Source organism: Macrotis lagotis, chromosome 2 (assembly GCF_037893015.1).
Source record: "Macrotis lagotis isolate mMagLag1 chromosome 2, bilby.v1.9.chrom.fasta, whole genome shotgun sequence".
NCBI lineage: Eukaryota > Metazoa > Chordata > Mammalia > Peramelemorphia > Peramelidae > Macrotis > Macrotis lagotis.
Window position 1 is genome coordinate 24,161,362 of NC_133659.1, and position 24,754 is coordinate 24,186,115.

The window sequence follows — 24,754 nt, forward strand, 5'->3', positions numbered from 1 at the left end:
CAGCCCCGGGTGCTGTCCAATGTACCACACTGACTCTGGGTTGGCCACCAGGACCTGTCTTCACTGACCAAATCTGCACCAATCAGTGACCACACGGTCAGGATCACAGGCTTCTCCCAGACTCCTCTAGTTCAGGGGCTCTTAACCTGAGGTCTATAACTTGTTTTTTTTTTTTTAAAAATACAGGTTGAGTTTCCTTAGCAATCCTCTGCATTCAAAAATTTAGAAACATGACTGTGGTGACCAGAGTATTTCAGGGTGTCCAGACAGCCAAATCTGGAGTCAGGAAGATAGAAATGCAAATTTAGCCCCAGCCACTAGGCTAACTGTGTAAGCCTGGCTAAGTCATTTAACTTCGATTTGCCTCAGTTGCTCCTCTGTAAAACAGGACACGCTGGAGAAGGAAACCGCAAAGGGACTTCACCATCTTTACCAAGAAAACCCCGTGGACATAGTCCATTAGGTCATGAAGAGACAGACACGACTGAACAACCACTCTTGAATGGAGTGTTTATTGATGAGCTTTGGTTCTTTCCTGCACTAATCATCTAGGTTCAAACATGCTATGTTCTTAGCTTTTGGATCAAATGGTTTGGGTTCTAGTTAGATCTCTTCCTCTTCTAATGTTCTAGAGTCTAACAGCACACGTACTGAGGTCCTTTCTAGTTCTGATCATTTGTGTTCTAGATTCTAACATTCTACCTTTTGAGAGCTCTTCTGATGTTCTAGGTTCTGTGTTCAATGTTCTAGTGTACAATATCTTATTCTATGCTCTATGTTCTGAGAACAATGATTTCTTTTTTCCTAAGATCCCTTCCTACTCTAATATTCTCTAACAACACATTTTCAAGGGTCTCTCTCAGGTCTAACCCTTTATGTTCTAGATTCTAACATTCTGTATTCTGAGATCTTTTCCAGCTGGAATATTGTATGCCTCTCTTTTTTCTCTTCTTTTTCTCTCTTTTTTTTTTTGCAAGGCAATGGGGTTTAGTGACTGACCCAAGACCACCCAGCTAGGTAATGATTGTCTGAGGTCAGATTTGAACTCAGGTCCTCCTGACTCCAGGGCCGGTGCTCTATCCACTGTACCACCTAGCTGTCCCTCTTTTTCTCTTTTAAAAATTTCTTTATGATGAGAGATAACTCTCTGGGAGAGGAGAAGGAGAAGGATGTAAGGGAAAATTCAGGCAATGGCAAAAACAAAAGACACCAATAAAAATCTATTTTAAAGCATTATATCTTTTGTGTTCTAATACTCTGTTTTCTCTGTTTAGTGTTCTAATAATTCTATGCTCTGAGATCCTTCCTGCTCAAATACTAGAAGGCCTACACTTTCATATTCTAGGTTCCGAGTTCTAACATTCTAGTCCTATGATCAGGGCTCTAAGCTCAGTCCACAGTGTTCTACATTCAAGGTGCTGAGGTCCCTCTGACTCACATTCTATGACCCTTCCCTTTCCGACTCTGAGGGCTGCTACCTCCCCCCCAAGAAAAATCCACCTGCCCAATCACTTGATTGAGTGTCCCCAGCAGGTTGTCTGACTCTGTCTGGAGACTCAGCCAGGCAGGAAAAGGAAAGGGCCCCAGCTCTCGTTTCCCAGGGCTTGTCGGAACTTTCCTCCAGCCCCATCTGCCAGACCAAGCCCAAAGGACAATGAATGACTTGTTAACCAAGTAGGCCTCACTGGGCCTGAAGCCACCCTCTCCTCCCCAGGTTGGCTGCTATTGCTGATTAGGGGGCCAATGTCTCCTTCTTCACCATATTCCTGGTCCTCAATCCCAGAACATGGAACACAGTAGGAGCCTACATAATGCTTATGACAGAGAATTGGCTCCAGCCCAGGTGGACACTGCTAGAAGTTGGCTTTGTTCTCAAATCCCTTGCACTGATGAGGCAGGGAAAGGAATGGAAGGATTTGTGTCTTTTCTTAAACAAGGCCAAGGGCAGACACACCTTCTTGGAACAGGAAGGACCTTCAGGAGGCACAGCCCTCCCACCGAATTCTTGCTCCATAAACCACCATTTGGTTGGCTGCTCTTACAAGGGCCCCTAGGGAAATCTTGTTCTCTTTAAAAAGTCCCGAGTCATTGGATTTAGGAGCCAAGTTTTCAAACACCAACAACCACATCCAAAGGACCACAGATTTAGGACTGAAAGGGATGTTGAGGTTCATCTAGTCCAATTCCTTCATTTTACACATGAGGAAACTGAGGCCCAGGGGGACAAAGGGAATTGCCCAATTAGTAAGTAGGAAAACCAGGATTCTCCCCAGCTCTTCTGACTTCCAATTCTCCACTGCCAGGGTAGCCAGAACAAGGGAATGAATGCTGACTTGACTCACGAAACAAAACCAGAAAAATAAAATGTGCTCATCTTTGTAGCAATTTAAGTGGGGACAAAAACATTGTCTTCATGCCTCTAATGAGAGCTGGGCTAGCTCAAGTATGATAATGCCCATTTTACAGATGGAAAAACTGAGACTCAGATCTAAGGAAGGTTACACAGGTCATAAGTGGCAAGGTTGGGATTCAAATAGAGTTAGTTTCTATGATCCTAAACCTGACTCTGTTTCTACTGTTACAAATGAAGCACTGAGAAAGAGTCGTGGCGGAAGAAATAAAACAAGTTAGAGCCAGGATTTAGTGGCATTTAATCCAAGTTTCATCATTTTATAGAGAAAGCAATGAAACTTAGGCAAGAGATATGACATATAAGATCATCCCCACTCCCTCCTGACATGTGGTAGTGCCTCCCAGGTGTCACACAATGAGGGCTCTTGGGGAATTCCCCTCATCATTTCTCACCTGGCAACTCTCCTGGACCTCATGATCCCCTCATTCTGCAAAGGGAAATCACCTCTGCAACTCACACCTCCTCAGGTCATTTCCCACTTGGGTGGCAAGATTTCCTCATGCCCATGTTGGATACCCTCCACCATCACCAACCCTCTGTTTTTTCTTATCTCCTTTTCAATACTGTCTCCCCCATTAGACCATGAGCTCTGTGAGGGAAGGGGCCATCTTATGGTTTTCTTTGTATCCTGGCAAACAGTTAGTGTTTAATAAATATTTAATGATTCTGACTCATGCAAATAGTATATATGAGTGCAAGGAGGTTGTAAGCACCTTGAAGGCAAGGACCATGTCATACTTACATTTATAAATCCCTCTGGATCTCAGTTGCTACTTCTAAAATTCGGGGACTGCAAAATAGGGCCTCTGAGGTCCCATCATCCCATGATTACTGACCAGCCCAATGCCTATACAATAAAGGGATGAATTCAACATGGTGGAGATGACATGTACACCATCCTTGAAAGGATGTACAAGTTGAATTCAAATCTCAGCTCTTCTCCTTAGTGTTTGCATGATCAAGTCACAACCCTGATTGCCTGGCATCCAGGGCCATCTGCATTCATCCTGATCCATATCTGGCCTCTGAACCCAGTTGGCTCCAGAGGAGAAAGTGAGGCTGGGGACTTAGTACAACACTCCCTCACTCAAATCCAATTCATAGGCATGTCATGTTATCTCTTTCCTGAAGTTATGGTCTTCTTGAAGAGGGAAGGATAAATCATCATCATCATCATCATCATCATCATCATCATCACTCCCTGGAAGTCATCTAATCCCTCTGGGGCTCAGTTTCCCCATCTGTACAATGAGGGTGAGTGGACTAAATTATTTTAAGAATTTCTTCTATTTCTGAATCCTAGAAGCCCTGGAGACTAGAATGTCACAGAGAAGGCACTTCCCTTGGTGTCCTTGTCTTGAGTCTCAACTCTAGCATATTCTATCCAAATGACCTTGTTGAAGACTTAGGCCATGAGTCTTAGAGTTGAAGACTCTAGAGATCATCTGATCCCATCTTTTCATTAGTTAGAAGAGATCAACAAGGTCCAGAGAATGGGAGGAACACAAAGAGAAAATGTCAGAGCTAAGATTCAAACTCCAGGACTCCTTTGATCATACCATGCCTCAGTCTCCACAATTTCCTCACCTGGAAAATGAGAATAAGGATGTTTGAACACCTTTCTACTGTTAGGCAGTGAGATATCGTATGGAGTCAGACTTGAGTTCCAATCCAGCCTTTGATATATACTAGCTGTGGACTCTGGACAAGTTGCAAGTTTCCTCATCTGTAAAATGGGAATGATAAAAAGACTGTCTCCTTCCTAGGACTGTTACAGGGATGAGGTAAGGTAATATTGATAAAGAACTTAAGATGCCATAGAAATGTTAAGTATTAACAGTTAACCTAGTGGCATAGTGCCCAGGACCATGGGCCGGGGGTACCAGGTGCCAAGAGGACTGTGTTAGGTTCTGGGCACCAAGTTTTAGGAAGGACATAGACAAACTGGAGAGAACCGAGGAAGATAAGGCGCTCCTGTGCGGATCAAAAGAGGATGAGGTGAAGGAAATGAGGATGTTTCCACTAGAGAGAGGGAGGTGAGGGTGGGGCGAGCTGTCTTCAGCTATTTGAAGAGCTGTCCAGGGAACAGTGATTCAACTTTTTTGCTTGGCCCCAGAGGGCAGAACAAGGAGTCACAGGGATGTCATAGGAACTCTAACAATGAACCACCCAGAGCTGAAGTGAGCCACTTCTGGATGGAGGGAGAGAGCTCTTCCTTCTGGGAGGTCTTCAACTACAGAACAGATGACTCCTTCTCAGGGCAGCTGTAGATGTAACCTGGCTGAGATGATATCCAAGATCCCTTTCAGCTCTGAGATTCTACAGAACTTTCCTCACAGTACTGTTAGGAGAAAAATGCAGCCTAAACTTGGAAGTGGTCTAGAATCATGAGGCATTATCATCACTGTTACTATTAGACAGCATGCCAGTTATCTGGAACAGCAGAAGCAAAGGTGTAGTGGTGGGAAATTGAGTGTACAGGAGATGGTGCAGAGCATATAGAGGAAAGTCAGATGTGATAAGGGTACAGAGATAGCCAAAATCACTGAAGTCTGAGGCTTTGGACATCAAGTCGAGAAGTTGAGGCTTTACCTGAGAGACAGGCAGTTATGTCGATCCACTTCAGCAGCTGACCCACACTCAGCTCCCCTCGGTGGTTTGTGTGGCATAGCAGCACAAGCTGGCTCATCTGTACTTCTGTCGGGTTCCTATAAGTCTCCATGGTGCCAGCTGGGTCTTGGGCTTGGCCCATCTGCTTCCGCGATGCCCGGCCTGAGAATATGGAGGTGATACCCTAGAGCAGATGGAAAGATAGTCCCAGAGAGCAAAGCAGGGAGGGAGAAGAGGAAGAAGAAGGAGAGAAAGAGAGAAAAAGGAGACCAGAAAGAAGAGAGAGAAGACCAGAGGGAAGAGAAGGAAGGAAAGAATGGAGGAACAGAATTAAGATCATAAAAGACAAAGGGAGGAAGGAGTGGAGGAGAAACAGAGAAGCAGAGAGAAAAAACATCCTGATTAGTCATCAACCAATTTGCTTCAGCTCCCTGCTGACCTGAGCATCTCTAGCAAAAAAAAAAAAAAAAAGTCCTCACCAACCCCGGGTTGGATAACACCCCCATGGCCCAGGAGGGAAGGGAATAGTGTGACCTGACACATGCCCCAACTGCTCCCCTGATCTCAGACACCAACAGCCACATCCAAAGGACCACAGATTTAGGGCTGAAAGGGACATTGCAGTTCATCTGCAGTTCATCATAGTCCAGACCACCTCCTGCCTCAAGCCATCCTGGCCTATGAAACTAGAGCTCACACCCAGGACCCACATACCCTGAGGCCCAGATTCTAGAACTCAGATTCAGAGTCTCCTCACATAGGAGGTCCCTTCTCTGTTCAATTCTGCTTTAGGAGTCACCCATCTCAGAGCAGATGATAGATGATAGTCTACTCTGATGTTCCTGGATCTCTGCTGAACAAGTATCAACTCTCCATTATCTATACCAATCCAATCTGATAATCAACAATTCAATTGATTCATAATTTTGAGAAAGATTTATAAACAGAAAAGTCAACTGCTCCCTGCCCTCTAAGACATTCTGCAAGATTTCTACTGTAAATCCCATGAAAAGGCAAAAATGTGAACAATCCTGCCCTCAAGGAGCTTACACTCTAAAGGGCAGGAAGTATGAACTTGAGGACAGCAAACTTGGATGGGAAAAACATTGTCCTTAATTTTCACTAAATGAAATCTAGCATTGTCTTCAATTAATGATTAAAAACCCAACAACAGTACTAGGATTCTGAGAAGGGCTCCACAGGTTTCCCAAGGAGGCCCAGGACACATAAAGGATCTAGTCCTATCCAACAAGTGTTTGTAACGTGTCCTGTATGTGCCAGGCAAGCTTGGTGGGACAAGGGTTAGACCACTGGTCTGCAATCAGCAAGATTGCGTCCTTGGGTAAGTCACTTAACTGTTTTCTCCCTCGGTTTCCTCCTCACGGGAGTGTTCTGAAGTTTGAATGAGACAGTGTTTGTGAAACTTGCTTGGTACAGTGCCTCCAGGAAGTTTAATTTACTTAGTGTTGGTATGTTCTGTGGGGCCGTTTGGGGAGCAGATGTGGAGACTATTCTAAACCTCCTTACACATGTCACATGTTCTTGACGTAGGGCCCTGGTCAGGGCTGTTCAATGGAGACAACCGAAGAGAGAACAGGAGGCAGGTTTCTAGTCTGGACTCGAGCACTGCATGACACTGGCAAATTCACTGTCCTCCAGAACTCATTTTCCTCCCCAGTTAAGAGAGGAGGATGGACTAAGTGTGCTAAACGGGCCCCTCCCAACCCTTCCATCCCCTGTTCTAACCCTGCCGACCCCCAGTTTAAGGTTCTGACCTCTGATATCAATGACTGGTGAGGAGAGAATAGAGAGGTCACCTTGGCTCTGATCATTGACCTGGGATCTTTTTCACACAAAATGGTTCTTTAACCACACGTTCCCATTCAATACTCATGGAATTCATTGTTTTTGATATACATTAGTTTTATTATTAAATCCTGTTTCCTGGGAGTCTCTGGATCTGAGGCCTGTCCTCCATGGGTTGGTGCTGTCTTGACCCCTCCCCTGCTCAGCATTGAGCCCCCCACATGTGTGACAACCCCTCTCCACTCCACCCCCCCACCCTATCCCTTTTTCTCCTTGTGACTGACAGATACCTGGAAGCAGAGCCAGGCCCAGCTGGGGGAAAGACCCTCCCATACTCAGAGCTGGGAAGACTTGAAGAGGCCGTCCAGCTCAATCCGAAGGAAACTGGGACTGAGAAGGTAAAGGTCTTCCCCAAAGTCACCCGGTGAGTAGAGAGGAGCCAGACAAGGAGTTCTTATTTCAAGTGTCTCATCTCCCCAATTCCCAGTCTCCAGACCTTGACTCACTGTTCTGTCTCTCAATCCATCCCTCATTCTCTCCCACCTTTGCAAGGGACTACTTGGTGAAGAAGCCCCCCCTCCCCTTCTCCCTCCCCCAGAGCCAGCCTTCCTGGGGCCCACATTCCAAGTGAGTGAGCTAGCCCACCACCATCCTGTTACCATGGTGACAAGTGCCAGGCGTTCCCGCTGTCACGCGCCTTGGGTTAGCAAACGAGAGAGAGAGAGAGAGAGAGAGAGAGAGAGAGAGAGAGAGGCATAGCATCATGCATGGAGCCAGTGTTAAAATTGGAAACACACACACACACACACACACACACACACACACCCCTTAGCAAAAGAAAAAACCTTCTCCCAGATAAAAACAAAACTGATGCAAAGAATGAGAGATAATGATGGGGGTGGGGAGGTTTGAGGAGGGGGAAAGGAGTGTACAAGGGTGGCCATCAACAAGGTTATGTCTGTCTGAGGGGATGGTGCTAACATACAAGGGTGGCTGTAGGTCTAGCCCAGCATCTCTAAGTTGAAGAGTCTTGGAGATCATAAAGACCAGTCCACAGCCAGAATCCCCTCCATACCATGACCAGTTATGGGAAGATCACTACCTCCCACTCCTGTGTGGCATTGTTAGAAAACTTCCTTATAATGAGAAACAATTCTCTCTCTCTCTCTCTCTCTCTCTCTCTCTCTCTCTCTCTCTCTCTCTCTCTCTCTCTCTCTCTCTCTCTCCCCTTCCTCTCCCTCTCTCCCTGCATCTTTTTCTTTCTCTATTCTTTTCTCTCCTCTATCTCTACCTGTTTCTTTCTGTCTTTCTTGTCTCTCTTTTATTTTTCCTTTCTTGCCCTCTCCCACATCTCTCTGTCTCTGTCTTTCTCTTCTTGCTCTTCTGTCTCTATCTTTCTCTCCTTTCTCTCCCCAACTTTTTATTTTTCTTTCTATCTCTTTTTATCTCTCTCTGATTCTGTCCTTCTTGTTTCTAATTCTCTTCAGTCTTTTTCCTCCCTCTCTTTTCCCCATCTCTCACTGTCTCCATCTCTCTCCCTGTCTGTCTTTTCTGTCACTCTCAGTCTCTCTGTCTCAGTCTCTTTATGTCTCCTCTCTTACATCTCTGTATTTCTGTCTCTCCATCTCTGTCTCTTCTATTCTTTCTCTTCTCTTTTTCTTTCTCTGTCTTTGTGTCTGTCTCTGACTCTCTTGGTCTCTGTCTTTGTCTATATCTCCCCATTCCTTTCTTCTTTCTGTTTTTCTTTACCTTCTCTTCTCTCTGTCTCTGCCTTTCCTTTCTATCTCTGTCTCTACCCAATCTCTCTCTCTATCTGTCTCTCTGTCTGTCTGTCTCTGTCTCTCTCTGTCTCTCTCTCTCTCTCTGTCTCTCCCTCTGTCTGTCTCTCTCTCTGTCTCTCTCTCTGTCTCTCTGTCTGTCTGTCTGTCTGTCTGTCTCTCTCTCTCCTCTAATTTCCCACTTTCCCTGTGGCTTCTGGTTCTGATCTCTGACACCCAGCCTGACAGACCCAGTCCCTCCTCAGGTCATAGCGCCGGTCACCCAGTCTCATCCCTCTGCTACTCACTACCTGTATGACTTTAAACAAGTCCCTTTGCCAGTCTAGGCCCTGTAAAATGAGAGGACCAACCTCAAAGTCCTCTGAGGTCCCATAACTGGGGTTCCAGCCATACTTACATATGACCTTGAACAAGATACCCTCTCTCTGGGCCTCATTGGCCTCATCTGTAAAATGAGGGCTTGGACTCTGAGGGCTAAAGTCCCATACAGTTCTGGATTCGGGGAATAAAGTTTACAAAATGCTTCTCCTGTGTTAATCCCTGGCAAATCAGACTAATCGCCATTTGACAAATGAGGAAACTGAGGCCAGCAAGGGGCAGTGCTTTGCCCAAGCTGCCTAGCCTAGCCCTTTTCCTGCCTCTGAGAAGGTCCGAGGCTCCCCTGCCAGAGCTGGGTCCTATTTTTAGCTCCCCCGACTTCACTCAGAGCGAGCGGTCACACCACAGCAGTAAGGGAAGGGGGGTACAGACGAAGTGGATGCGCGAGCACGGCCTGGCTCTCCACTCCTTATATGGGAAACTCCTGGCCTGGCCGAGGAGAGGCAGCTGGTTCCCAGTTGGGATGCCTGAAGGTTGCCCTCCCTTCTTCTGGGAGAACCAGCTGGGGGACAGTGGGAAGCCAGAGTGGGCATTGGCTGAGCCCAGAGGCAGGCCCCCAGCTAAGGGCCAATGGCACGGGGAGAGTCAGGCCACTCCTCACTCTTACTCCCCCACTGAGACTAGTCACGAGGACTGGTTTGGGTGAGAAGATGCCCTGGGATCATGGCAGGGCAGTGCCAATGGACGTGATGGTCCCAGGCTTTGAGACTTCTGATGCTGGGAATCACAGCCTCGATGGATGTGGGAAAGGGAGATTATATTAAAGAAACAAGACGTGCCCCTCTTCAGGGACCACGGGCCTTGGCAGTGACACTGTCACTCTGTGGCTGCTTATTAGGGATGATGCCCTGGATATTTCACTTTCTCCCTGGGTCTCAGTATCCTTATCTGTAAAAATGAAGTAAAAATTATATTATAGGATTATAGATTTGGAGCTAGAACTAGCTGTGAATCTATAAGCCTATAATATCAAAGACAATCAAGCCCGATCCTTTCATTTCCCAGGTAGACTGGCCCCGGATCTTTGAAAGCCTGGGAGACATGATTCAAGCTCAAGTCTTCCTGAATCTAAGAGAGCATCCTATTGGCTTTGCTACCTTGTGATCATCCGCCTCCTCCACTCTTCGGATCAGCTGAGATGCCACCTCCTACATAATAAATGCTTGTTGGCCTAGTCTAAACTTCCCCTATCCTCAAGCATCTTCTCTTTTCCCCACCACCAGCTTCTTTTTATTTCTTTTTAGGCTCAGGCCCCCTTAACCCTGAGAAAGTCTTCTCTTAGGAAACCAACTACTGAGACTCTTTGGGGCAGAGCCAACATGGTGGGGTAAAGGCAGAGGATCCAACTACTGTCCCATCTCTTCTCCCCTTTCATAGAATATTAAGAGTTGGAACGTCCTTTGGGGGGCATCAGGCTAGCCCAGGTCTTGGATACAATGTCTGGACAAGAGATTCAGGTCTGTACTTGAGGGACCTCCAAAGAGGAAGAGCCTACTCCCCCAAGGCAGCCTCCATTCCATCTTGGGACCCCTTCATCCTGCCAGATATCAAACAAAAAACAGCCTAAAGGAGAGTGTCCCTAGAGGGACAAACAAAACAAGCCCTCTCTTCCTGATGCTTGTTATTAGGCGAAACATCCCCAGATCCTCAACTGACCCTCAAGAGAGTCATCATCATCACTGCCCTTCCCTGGACACTCTCCATTAAATCAATAGCCCGCCTTGAATTGCAGCATCAGAACTGCTCCGGCTACATTTCAGGTGTCTGCCCAGGTCAGTTAAAAAACAGACCAACCACGCTTCGCCTCTGGGAGCTCGGCCTCTTCTAATGCTTCCCAAGACTCCCAGCTCTCATGGTTACTCCATCACACAGATGACTCACACAGAGTGCTCCAGGCTCCCTGACCTTCTAAGAGCCATCTAACCATGCTTCCATCACCTGAGATTTGGGAAGTTGATTTCTTGAATCTATGTAAGACTTGACATTTATCTCCTTGGTATTTCATCTAGTAAATTCAACCCAATCCTCCCACCTATCCAGACCTTCTCGAATATGTATTGGCTTTCTCTGCCAAGGTGTTGGCCATCATCTTCCTCCTAGCTCTAGGCCAGCCTCAACAATTTCCAAAAAGGTCACCTATGTCTGAAACTTCCCTTTCCCTCTTTCCTGCTCTGACTCTGTCCTCACCACCATTAGCTACCAGGGACCAGAGGTTAATCATCAAACATTACAGTTGGTGCTCTTTCCTCAAGGACTTCCTTCTAGGCCAGTGGTTTTTGATAATATTGATCATCTCTTTTCCCTGGACATTAGAACCCCTGTACCCTCCTGGTTCACCTCCAACCAGTTAATTGCTCCTTTGCTGGTTCCTAATCCTCTTTCTTGGCCCCTCAAGATGGGCTATTCTGTCTCTACAACTCTTGAATCTATCCCTTCCTCTCTTCATAGTATAGGTCCTCATTACTATCAAAGGGAACAAATGGAAGACCTTCTTGGCTTGGGTTCCTCTCTATTCTCTTCATTCTAAAATCCAGGGCTACCTCCAATCACCCTGATTTATAACTGGCCACTGAACCCAGATGGCTCTAGAGGACAAAGTGAGGGTGGTGATTTAGCACAACCCCTCCATCCCCACCCAAATCCAATTCAGGTACAAGTCATGGCATCACTTTCCTAATCTCTTGGTCTTCAAAAAGGAAGGACAAACATCTTTATCTCTTCATTGTTGAATGTTATTGTTTTAAGACTCCCAGTTCTAAGACCTCTCCCAGCTCTGACATTCCCTTCCAAGGCCCCTCCCAGCTGTGATATTCTGAGTTTCTACCTCCTCTACTGTTGTAGCAGGCCATCTGCTGCTCTCTATTACCCCTTGGGAGGGGGCTCCAAAGTTTTAGCATTACCCCTCTTACATAGTTGGTCATACATGCACCCATTTTCCCACCTCCCACTTTCTGCCATCCTCCCAGAAGGAATTGGTCCCTCTCTGGGCCAGAGAAATTCACAGCTGTTCCCCTTCAATGGTCTCATTGTCCAGAGGGGCCCAGGCTCCCAGGACACAAAGGACTGAGCAGAAGGGACTGCCCTGAACAGAAACCAGCCAACCCTTCCCCCACCCACACTCAGGAGCCAAACAGCCCCATTACTTGAGCTGCAGCCTGTCCCTCCCTCTGCCAGCCTCCTAAGCTCCTGGTCTTAGCTGAGTGTTGCCAAGTCTTCCAACCTGCAAGGGAACAGGGGTCCCCTTGCTCATAATCCCAGCACCCATGTCCTCAGCACTTTATGTGCTCCCTTCTTCTTCCATTTTATAGATAGAGAAACTGAGGCTCAGGAGTCCGGGAGGAACTTGCCCAAGGTCTCCCATAGCTAGAATCTGAGCCCAGGCTATTTCCCCCTGCCACATTCTGGCCTTCTCCATGCTGAACACAAAATGCTTCTCAAGACCCCTCACAAGAGACTTCATTTCACCAAAGCATTCAGAACCAACCATAGGCAGCAGCCCCTCTTCCAATGTCATTAATGCTATTTTATTCCAATCTCCCCCTCTTCCATTTCCATTTCTAAAACTCTGATAGTTACAAGCAGCCCAGTGTGTCCGGGGTCTTCTTCCCCGGACTCCCGAGTGAGCTCCTCAGTGGGCACTGCTTCAGGCGTCCCTGGTTTTTCCCTCCCCCGGGGATCAGCGAGGAGGGACTCAGGCAGACACGTCTTCAGGAGGCATATGTTTTATTAGGTGCAGAGGGATCCCCCGAATAGCTCAGGGCGCTGGATAATATAGGGAGTTATTTCCGGGCTGCCACCCCAATCCGCCCCGAGGGCAGAACCTACCACCCGATTGGAGCAATGGACACAGGCCAACCAGGCGAAGCCACTGCTCCCCTTAAGGAGCCGTGTCTTCTCTGGGTTGGTCTGACCTCACTCCCGGGGAGGTCCTATCCACCCAGGCGGTCAGGGCCGACCCCCGACACCAGTGTATTATTATTATTATTCCAATTTTACAGATGAGGAAACTGAGACTCGGGAAGGTTCTATGACTTGCCCAACATCATACAACTAGTGAACCTTCTGACTACAAGTCCATGAATCCACAAGTGGAAGCAATCTTAGAAGGCATCAAGCTCAATTCCCTCATTTTCCAGTTGAGAAAATTCAGCTTTAATGATTTGTCTATGGTCACATAGGCAGTAAAATAGGAGAGGCAGCATTCCAACCCAGGGTGTCTGACAAAATGTCCTTTCCACTTGGACCATTTATGGCTCATTCTTCTCCTAGATTGGAACTAGATCTTCTCAGTGTCTTCCCCAGTCCCTAACAGGGTTCTGCACCTAGGAAATGTCCATTGAATATTTAATGACTGGATGAGCTCAGCATGATACATTGCGTAAGATGGAAAAAGTGGTACCTGTTCCCAGAAGTCCCCAGCTTGTTCAGAAGACAATTTTCGCATCCAGAAAACAACAGAAACTGACCTCTCTGCTGTTCCTCAGACACAACCCTCCATCCCCCCCCACTCCAGTGATTTGCTTTGCCTCTTCCCCCTGCCTGGAATGCTCTCCTTCCTTATTTCTGTCTTCCCCAGTTCCTTGCAAGTCTCAATTAGAGCCCCACCATCTATAGACAGCCTTTCTCCATCTTCCTTCATTCTAGGACCTTCCCACTGTTCATTATTTCTAACTTAGCCAGTCTACAGCATGCTTTTATAAAGCTGTTAAATACTAGACTGTGACCTCCTTGAAGGCAGGGGCTGGTTGGGGTTACCGGGGTTGTTGTTGCTTGCTTTTTAACCTCCTTTTTAATGCCAAGGGTTTAGCACAATGCCTGACAAATAGTAGGTGCTTAATAAAGATATGCTTTTTGACTCATTGGGACAATTCCAAGACTCTATGAGATAAAGTTGTAAGAAACTTAGAGACTCAGGGCAGCTAGGTGGCGCAGTAGATACAGCACCAGCCCTGAAATCAGGAGGACCTGAGTTCAAATATGACCTCAGACACTTCATAATGACCTAGCTGTGTGGCCTTGGGCAAGCCACTTAACCCCATTGCCTTGCAAAAAAACTAAAAAAAAAAAAAAAGAAAGAAAGAAACTTAGAGACTCAAAAATCAGGACTTAACTAGCTGTGTGATTCAAACACACCATGTTCAGCCTCAGTTTCTTAGGGGCTCAGATTTGGGCTCTGAGGTCCCTCCTAGTTGTGACCTTCTTTAAGTTCTTTCCCAACCTGGCCAATGTCTACTCTGGCCATAGGTGGCCCAGTGAAGATAGCACTGGCCTTGGAGTCAGGCGAATGGGAGTTAGAATCCCACCTCAGACACTTGACTCTTACTAGGTGGGTGACCTTGGGCAAGTCACTTAACTGATTGCCTCACATCCAGGGCCATCTCCAGCTGTCCTGATTCCTATCTGCCCACTGGACTCAGATGACTCTGGAGGGGAAAGTGAGGCAGGTGACGTAGCACAGCCCCACCTCACTCAAATCCAATTCACATGCTTGTCATGGCATCACCTCCCTGATGTTGCAATCTTCTTTGAAAATGAAGGACAGGGCAGCTAGGTGGTGCAGTGAATAGAGCACTAGCCCTGGAGTCAGGAGGACCTGAGTTCAAATATGACATCAGACACTTAATTATCTAGCTGTGTGACCTTTGGCAAGTCACTAAACCCCATTGCCTTGCAAAAAAAGAACAAAAAAGAAAAAGAAAAAGGACAAAACAAAAGCACATTCTCTACTCTACCTATAACTCTATACAGTCGTGGAGGTGGTTCAGAAGGGGTTTCTCTTCTGGTCTGGACTCTCTCAGATTTGCAAGACAAGGTCAACAAATGATCCCCCTCAGAAAAAAAAAAAGGATGAGAAGGAATAAGTCCCATCACCACCTCCAAGGAATGAATCAGAGAACTGAAGGGACCAGTGTTAGACATTGATGCTCCAGTGGGTTCTGATAGGAGTAGCTACCCAAATTCATCAATAAGACCCAGATGTCAATAACCTCAACTAAAATGTACTCCCTTAAATGCAAGATAATATTGTCATGGAGAGGAAGGGACAAGGAGGGATTGGACAGTGAATCTAGAAAGCAGGGGAGTCCCACCATGAAGCCAAGGGTACCCTATAATTCATGACCACTGCCACCCCAGAGCAGGTAGCAATGGATTCAAGTCAGAGGTACAGAGCTCACCTTCCTATCTGGCCATTTGCTACCTGTGACCTTGACTCAATCCTCATTCTCCTTGACCTCTCTGCAGCCTTTGACACTATTGATCTCTCTCTCTCTCTCTCTCTGTCTCTCTGTCTCTCTCTCTCTCCCCCTCCCTCTCCCCATCTCTCTGTCTCCCTCTGTCTCTGTCTCTGTCTCTTTCTCTCTCTCTCTCACTCTCTCTGTCTCTGTCTCTGTCTCTCTCTCTCTCTCTCTCTCTCTCTCTCTCTCTCTCTCTCTCTCTTCTCCTGTTCTCCTCCTATCTCTCTGAGTGCTCCTTCTCAGTCTCCTTATCTAGATGATGGCCTCTAGTGTCCCACAGGACTCTATCACAGGCCTCATCTCCTCCCTCTGTCACATTTCACTTGGCGATCACATCAGTTTCCACAGATATAATTATTGTCTCTGTGCTGACAATCTTCAAATCTCTCTGTCCTTCCCTAATCTCTCTGCTGCCATTCAGTCTCCCCTGACAGGTCTGCCTGCCTCAAGCCTCTCTCCACTTACTCAAACCCACCCTCCATTCAGTCACCAAAGTGATTTTCCTAAACCTCAGATCAAACCATGCCAAGGTAGTTAAGTGGCCCAATGGGTAGAGCACTGGGTTTGGAATCAGAAAGACTCCTCTTCATGAGTTCAAATTCAGTCACAGATATTTGCTAGCTATGTGACACTGGGCAAGTCACTTTTGCCAAAAAAAAAAAAAACCCCAAAACTCCAAATTATTGTCACAAAAGATCAAATGTGAGTGAAACAAGGAACAATCACCACCACCATGTTTATCTCCCTACTCAATAAATTTCAAGGCCTCCCTATTGCTCCAGGACTAAATGCAAACTCCTCCTTGCAACCGTCAAAATCCTTCTTCACCTCCCACCTTCCCAGTCTTCTGACACTGGTCTACACATCAGATATTCCTTCTCTCAACTCCAGGCAACTATCCCTGATGCCTAGAACATTTTCTCTCTTCCTTTCCATCTCCTCACTTCCTTGGCATCTTCTAAGTACCTGCTAAAATTCCATATTCTCCTGGAAGCCTTTTCTACCCCCTCTTAATTCCAATATCTTCCCTCTCTTACTTATTTCCTATTTATCCTTTATATAATTGCTTTGCATATATTGTCTTCTCCTTTAGATTGTAAGCTCCTTGAGGGCAAGGACTGTCTTTTGTGCCTTTTTTTTTTATTCCCAGTGCTTAATAAATGTTTGCTGACTGGCTGTGTGACCTTGAACAAAGAGTTGACCCTCTCTGGACCTTAGTTTCTTCATCTATAAAATGACCCATAAAAATCCCCTAAGATCACTTCCACTTTAATCCTATGACCTGTTTACAGCAAGGAACTGTCTCTAGAAGGGAGAAGAGAAACCCCACAATGAAGACTTGGCTCTGACTTCAATCTGTCATCGGTTTCCTGAACTAACATAATCCTAGCAGCACAAGCTCCACCTGGTTATCAGGCCAAACATGGCACCCATCAGAAGTGAGCTTCTTAATGCTCTTTTCTTAGCCAAGGTCAAAGTGGCAGTTAGTGGCAGTGATGGGCCCAGAACCCAGGATACTTGACTTTTAGTCCAGCCATCTACATCTAGCACCAAGTTCATCCTCCTAAAGCATAGGTTTGACTATGAATGTCTACACTGCTCAAATAGAGCCCTGGAGGCTTTTTCTCATCAATGACCTGATTCACATCAAACCCTGATCTAAGTATTTGGGGAAATGAGAAGGATTCCCCCAATACTCTTCCTGGGAGAAGTAGAGGCAACATTTATTCTTCTCTCCAACTTGGAGCTCTCCAAACAGTCATCCCAAGGAGAGATGGTTATCACTGGCTATGTCCCTCCTTTACTGAAGACCCTTTCTCATCATTTTCTGATCCATAAAATAAAGTCCTAACTCATAGACATGGCAGTCAATGCCCCTGTGACCTAACACCACTCTTTTTAACTAGCCTTATCTCATACTTCCCTTCTAGCATCCTATGAATGAATGAATGAAATATGGAAGGAAGGAAGGAAGGAAGGAAGGAAGGAAGGAAGGAAGGAAGGAAGGAAGGAAGGAAGGAAGGAAGGGTGAAGGAGTGAAGGAAGGAGTGAAAAGAAAAACAAAAAAGAAAACTGTGGAAGGCAAGTGCAAGAGATACAAAAATGAAGTTTCTGTCCTCAGGAAGCTATCATCTAATCAAATAGAAGGATCAACTATGTCCAACACAGGTAAACCTAATTCATGATAGAATAAGATAGGTCAAAATTTCCAAAGTACTTTGGAAATTTTGAAGACCAAGAAAACACTTTCAATCAGCTGAGGGGAACGAAAATCAAGGCAGGCTTCAGTGAGGAGGGGATTTATGTATTGCAGGCTCATGGGGGTAGGAGAAGGGAGCAGGGTTAAGACATCTAGTCCAACCTTCTCATTGAACAGATGAAACTAAGTTAAGTAGCAAGAGACAGAGACAGAAAGGCAGAGAGAGAGAAAGAGATGGATGGGTGGATGGATGGATGGAATGATAACTGGTGGATGGGTGGTTGGATAGACAGATGGATAAAATAGCGAGAGAGAGAGAGAGAGAGAGAGAGAGAGAGAGAGCTGTCCTCTCATATATCATAGAACCACAGCATTTCAGAACTGGACCAGTCCTCAAAGGGCAGGCAGCCATCTACCCTCTCCCTGATAATAAGATTATCCTTCTTCTGAAAAACCCATGATTTAAAAAAAAAAACCCTGATGTTGATAAGCTCATCGCTCAGGATGAACTAGCCCACAGTAGGTGCTGAATAATAATAGCAATAACAATACCGTTTATATGGAGTTTTAAGATTTGGAAAGTATTTTACAGGTTAAAATACATATATGTTAATCTTCATAGTCACCCTGTGAAGTTCTTTTTGGTTTTGTTGTATTGGGGGGGTTTTTGGTCAATTGGCTATTCAATTCTCTGTGACCCCCATTGGCAGAGATACTAAAGTGGTTGGCCATTTCCCCAGCTCATTTGACAGGTGTAATAAGTGAAGCAAATAAGGCAAAGTGACTTGCCCAGGGTCATAGAATTAGTATCTAAGGTCAGATTTGAACTCAGGACAATGAGTCTTACTGACTCCAGAGCAGGGGGAGGGGGCCCTCTATCTACTGCCCTACTCTCTGAGGTAGGTGATATTATTAACCCCATTTTAGAGAAGAGGAAACAGGCAGAGAAATGTTCAGTGACATGCTTATTGGACAACAATGCACATTGTACCCTTTAAGATTGGCAAAGTACTTTAGCTATCGCCATTGCTCCTCCTAACCGCTTTGTGAGGAAGGTGCTTTCACCATCCCCATTTGGTAGATGAGGGAACTGAGAATTAGAACCAGTAAATGACTCGCCCAGGGTCACATGGAGCTAGTAAGAGGCTGATGTCTGATTCTAACTCCCAGATCGGTACTCTCTCCTCTGTATCCTCTGCATGCCACACCATGAAGTTGGCCATTTTATAGATGAGGAAACTTCGATTCTTAAGAGATTATGTTTTGCCCTTGACTTCCCAGCAAGTAAATAAGTCAGGGGAACAAATGCTGAAATGGGTTCAGAGGTCAGAAGGTTTAAGCTCCCCACCACTGGCAATCACTAATGGTTTTTGAAACTCTGCCCCTGCTTCACCTCATCAACCAAAGGAGGAGTTGGACTCGAGCATCTCTCACCTTTGGTGATCGGCCCCCAGGACCCTGAGCCCCCTAAAGCTGAGAGCAAAGTCTTCCACTGAGACACACTTAAATGGAAAGGAATAGCTTCCCCAGGAGCCAAGGAGAATGAACAGCTGCAAAAGTATCCAAATCTCTCTGTCTCAATGTCTCTCTGTCTCTGTCTCTCTCTCTGCTTCTCTTTTTCTATCTTTGTCTCTATCTCTGTCTGTCCGTCTGTCTGTCTCTGAACCTCTGTGTGTGTGTGTCTCTCTCTATCTCTGTCTCTCTCTTTCTATCTCTCTCTCTTTCTGTCTCTATCTATCTCTGTCTCTCTCTGTCTCTGTCTCTGCATCTCTGTCTCTCTGTCTCTCCCTGTCTATCTCTGTTCTCTGTGTGTGTGTCTCTGTCTCTGTCTCTCTCTCTCTCTGTCTCTCTGTCTCTCTGTCTCTCTGTCTCTCTGTCTCTCTCTCTCTCTCTCTCTCCCTCCTGCTGATTTCCAACTGTGCCCCACCCTGGGACTTTGGCCTTCCTTTGCCTTGGACCAGTTGTGCTCGTTGCATAAGGCACCAGTGAATGGGACAGAAAGGACTGGGTCTCCACTGTTGACTGGCTGGCTCAGGACCATTAAGCCCCAGAAGAAAAAGAGCATGAGGCCAAGCCCCCAAACGGAAGGCAGAGAGAACAGTTAGTAAGGACGAGGGATTGTGAGAAAAGAACCTCTTAGCAAAGAGGTCAGAAGCTCCAGTCGAGGCTGGAAATTCTTCAATCCCTTCCTACACCCACACCAGAGAGCAAAGTCCTGTTTGCCCTGCACTGGATATCAATCTCAATATCAACCCCAAGTCATACAGGGGAGTCTAGAAAGATCAAGGGATTGGAGGGGGAGGCAGTGGAGGGTAATAGCCAGCTAGCTGAAGCTGATCACAGAGCTCCACAGAGCTTCTGATATGCCTGGGAGGCAGGTCCTCTTGTTCAGCTCCACTTTACAGCTGAGGAACCCGAAGCATTCACTGATTCAAGGACTTGTCCAGGGTCACACGGCCAGTCAGAGTCAGAGACTAGACTTGAACTCAGGCCTCCCTGACTCTGGGCCAGGGTTTTATCCACCCAGCTCCATAGGGATGGGATCCTGGCTCTGACACTCACTAGTGGGGTGATCCTGGGCAAGTCATGGGCCTTTTTTCATAGGCTTTGAAATGGAAACAATGCTGAAAAGCAATTTGGAACTGCCCAGAAAGCTCCCCAACTGCAAGTCCCTTTTAACCCAGAGATCATACAATAACTGCTGTTGCTACCGCTATTCCTATTACTACTACCGTTACAACTACTACTACTACATCTACTCCTGCTGCAATTGCTGTTCCTATTCCTATTCCTATTCCTACTACTCTGCTGCTACCGCTACGGTGCAGCTGCCATTACTATTGCTACTGCTGCTCCTACAGGACTACTGTGGTTGCTACTCCTATCACTATTATGCCTAGTGTTGCTGCTGCTGCTGCTGCTGCTGCTGCTGCTGTTCCTAGTACTACTACTCTATAACCACTGCTATTTCATCAGTATTGTTATATAATATTTGTATATATGATTATAGGGCAATATATACTATTGCTGCTGCTGCTACCGCTGCTGCTATTCCTATTGCTGCTGCTGCCGCTATTACCACTACCACTGCTACTGCTGCTGCTACTACTTCTAGGCCTACTACTATTACATTACTGTCACTGCTGTTGCTGCCGATACAGAGCTATCACTGCGGAGGCCAAAGAGATCAAAGAAAAAGAAAAGGACCCACAGGTACAGAAACGTTTCTTTTTCAAAGTAGCCAAAAATTGGAAGTTGACAGGCTATCCTTCTGTTGGGAAGTAGCTGAGCAAATTAAGATAAATGAATGTGATGGAGCACCACTGTTTCATAAGAAGTGCTGTAATGGGCAATTTAAAAGGGAACCAGCAAGACCTCCATGAACCGTTGCAGAACGAAGACAGCAGAACCTGGAGGACAACGTGCACCATGATAACATTTGGGGCGGCTCCAGACTTGGAGTCAGGAATATGCATTTTCCTGAGTTCAAATCTGGTCTTGAACACTCATTAGCTGTGTGCCTCAGTTTCCTCATCTGTAAAATGAACTGGAGAAGAAAATGGCAAATCACTCCAGTATTTTGGCCAAGAAAACCCCAAATGAGGTCACAGAGAGTCAGACATGATTGAAATGACTGAACAACAACATTTTAGAGAAGAATAACTTTGAAAGACTTTAGATCTGTGATCAATGAAACGAGAAACCACAAGCATGCACAAAAGAATGAAGATGGAACATGCCTCTCATCTCCTGACAGAGAAGTAATGAATTTGAGATGCAGAAAGAGACATAGATTTTTGGCAGAGCTGATGTGGGAATCTGTATACAGCTCCATGTGAAGGGATTTGATTTGTTTTGTTTTTTAATTAAATATAATTTGCTTAAGGAAGGAGATGGAAAGTATAGATTAATTTTTAAAATACTCGATATTTGAAAAATGAAAAACATTTAAAAAAAACACAGACACAATCCTCCCTGCCCTGCCTAATTTAATTCAATTCAGTGTATTAATAACAATGATATCAATAACGATGATTTATAAAGCCTCTTTGTAAATCTTAAAAGTGTTTTTACATAGAGATTTCATTGGATCCAATGAGATAATGGATATTAAGTGCTTTGTAAACTTTAGGGTGCTATGTCAATGTCAGCTATTATTATTGGCATTCTAGAAAGTCAACCAGGTAGGGGTGGGGCAGGGCCAAGGTGGTGGGGGTGGGGAGCGATGGAGCCCTCAGTCCTCTCTCCTTCCTACTCTCTATCCACTGGGCTCTCTAGGAGGGCAGAAACTGTGTTATCTCAGCTTTGTTTATTTTGGCAGAGTAGATGAAGAGCTGGTCCCAGAGTCAGTTAGTCACTCAATAAACATCTAATTGGCATTCGGTGCCAGGGCCTGGACTGAGAGGTGTGGATCCAGGCAAAGCAACATGGCTCTCAAGGATGTCACAGTCTAATGGGGGAGACCACATGCAAATAACCCAGGACAAAGGAGTGATAGACAACATAAATTGGGAATAATCCATAGAAGGAAAGGCACCAGAATTAAGAGAAGTTAGGGAAGGCTTCCTGTAGAAGTGATTTGAATTAGGGTTTGAAGGAAGCCAGGGAACTCAAGGAAGCAGAGTTGAAGAGGGATAATCAGAGGAAATGCCCAGAGCTGAAAGGTGAAGGAATATATCAGAAGCAACAGGTAGATGGGTGTAGAATGGAAAAGTAAGTGGAGGGGACAAGGAATAGTCACACTCCAAGCAGAGGGTTCTAGATTTAATCCTGGTGATGATAGGGAGCCACTGGGGGTTACTGAGCACGGAAGTAACTGAGATCTGACCTTAGGAAAATTTAGGAAAATCACTCTGACAGTTGAGTCAAGGATGATGGACTGGAGTGGAGGTAGGGGAAGCTTGTGACTGGAAGACCCAGATTCAAATCCCAACTCTGGCTGACACCAGTGAGGAGATTCTGGACAAGTCACAATAGTTCTAGGGAACTACTTTAAAACAAATCTGCAGAAAAAATATTATTTTTCATTGGATAGAGGAAGGTCCTCATCAGGACACCTCCTATGCCAGTGAAATCACAGGCATAGCCCATAGTTACTGCCTTCTCTCTGAAATAATCTTCTAACTGTGGTGGCTAGGTGGCGCAGTGGATAGAGCAGGACTCAGGAGAACCTGAGTTCAAATTCAACCTCAGACACTTAATAATTACCTAGCTGTATGGCCTTGAGCAAGTCACTTAACCCTATTGCCTTGCAAAAATAAAAAAAAACCCTTCTAACTACTCTGTGGTTATATCTTGTTATATCTTATTAGAATTATTTATATACTGTATGTCATTTTATGTCAGATATTATTATGCAAAATGGTATATTGTGATTAAATACTTTGTATTCTAATATATTCCATTCCTTAATATTGTGTTACATTTAGCATATATAAAATAAATAATAAAATAATAGCACAATCACTTGTTATTTATTACAATTTATTATAATCTATATTATATAGATTATAAATATATAATACAATATTAAGGAATATAATGTATTAGAATGAATATATTATATTATATTATTAGTAGATTATCTCATAACTGTAGTTACATCTCATTATCAAGTTCTAATCTTGTGTGCACTTGGTATCTTGAATTCTGTCTCCTCCATCAGAATGGGAGCCCCTTGAGGGCAGGGACTCTGGGCTTTGTTGTTGCCTTTTTTCTTCCTGTGTTTCCTTAACCCTTAGTGATTAAGATGCTGCCTGGTGCTCAGCAAGGTTTATAACTTTATTTTTCCCTCTCTAGACTTTGATGTGAATTTGCTGCCTCTCCCAACAGAATGAGAGCTCCTTGAGGGCAGGGGTTAATTCCTTTTTTTTATTTTTGAATCTTCCAAGACTAGCACAGTGGGGAAAACTTTCTGATCCAGTGACTCAACCAAACAGTGCAATGAAGGCTTCATAAATAACCAGTGTTGTTCTGTTTCCCTCTTTTAATTTTTCACTCTTTCCTTTCTACCCCCTTCTCATTTAGATTCTTCTCCTCTCTCCCTTCTCTCTTCTCCTCTCCTTTTCACCTTCTTCTCAATGACTATCCCTCACACAAAAAGAACCATCTCCAATAACAAGACCACTGGGGACCAGGAGCATACTCAGCCAAGTGAGACATCTCCTACCCTTCCTGAGTTTACACTCTGGGTGGGGGGCAGAAGTAGAGTTCCTCTCTAAGGATAGACCAAGTACCTAAAAACAAGCCATTAAGCAAAACAAATCAACTCATTGATCATGCCTAACATTTCTCTGCCAGGGAAGTTAAAGAGAAGAAGAAGGAATGGGGGGGGGGGGGAACCAGCCTTGGCTGGAAGGGAATCTTACTTAGGTGGGAAGGAGAATCCAGGTTCCCACTTGGAATTATTTTTTCCCATTTGCTTTTCCTATCCATTACTGACTGTGGGCAAGTCCCTTTCCTTCTCTGTGTCTGTTTCCTCATCAATAAACAAGGGACTTGGATTAGATTATCTTTCTTTCCTTCCCTTCTATAGCCTTAAATATAATGATGTCTTTTATCCTTGTTCTCTCTTTCTTCCTTTTCTCTCTCTCCCTCTTCATTCCCTTCTCCCCTTTCCTTTTCTATCTCTCCTATTCTCTCCCTCTTCCTCTCCTTTCTTCCCTTTCTTTTCTTTCTCCTCTATTCTCCCCCCCCCTTTCTCTCCACCTCTGCTCTGATTCCTTTCTTCCTCTCTTCCCTGGTCCCCTCCAAGAAGGCAGGCTGGCTTCATGGGGGGGGGGGGGCAGGAGAGCTGGCTGATGAGAGAGATGTGCCACAGGGCTAAGGCTGGTGCCCCTGTGGTGTGCCAGCCCACCCACTGGCAGCACCACCCTCTCAGACAAAGCTCTCAGGTGTCAAACCCCCCAAGGGCCGTGCCTCAGTTATCCACATTAATTTACACCCTGGAGACCCTGGAAATATTAACAAGATGGATGGAGTATTTTTAGAATATTAGGGGACTGAAAGGAACTAAGTGTCTGGCCTCATTAAAAATCTTCAGTCTCACTCAGCTGTCAAATTTTTAAGGCTGTTGACGGATGCTGCCTCTGGGTCCCCATGGCAACCAGATGCATTACCTCTCCATGGCAGCCTGCTCACCATCACCCCGCAAGTGACCCACTTCTGGGCCAGGGGAGCAGAGGTTGGGGGAGGGGTTTTTTAAAAGCACCTTAAAAGTCAAATATATCATTTGTCATCATCACAGACTCTGTTCTGGGGCTAATAACCCACAAGGTGGGAAGGGGAACCTGCCAAGAAGATGAGAAGGTTTACAGGAGAGGAAAAAGGGGGG

The 24,754-nt window shown here is 45.5% G+C and overlaps 1 protein-coding gene across 8 annotated transcripts in view; it reads right to left on the reverse strand.

The window, feature by feature from the left end:
- The window catches only part of ACOT11 (acyl-CoA thioesterase 11), an 83,729-nt gene that overhangs the window by 32,586 nt on the left and 26,389 nt on the right, over positions 1-24,754 (reverse strand). For all 8 annotated transcript variants that reach the window (XM_074221354.1, XM_074221362.1, XM_074221358.1 and 5 more), the window contains one exon: positions 5,006-5,207. In XM_074221354.1, coding sequence (XP_074077455.1) covers positions 5,006-5,207 — 202 coding nt within the window. The remainder of the gene's footprint in view (positions 1-5,005; positions 5,208-24,754) is intronic.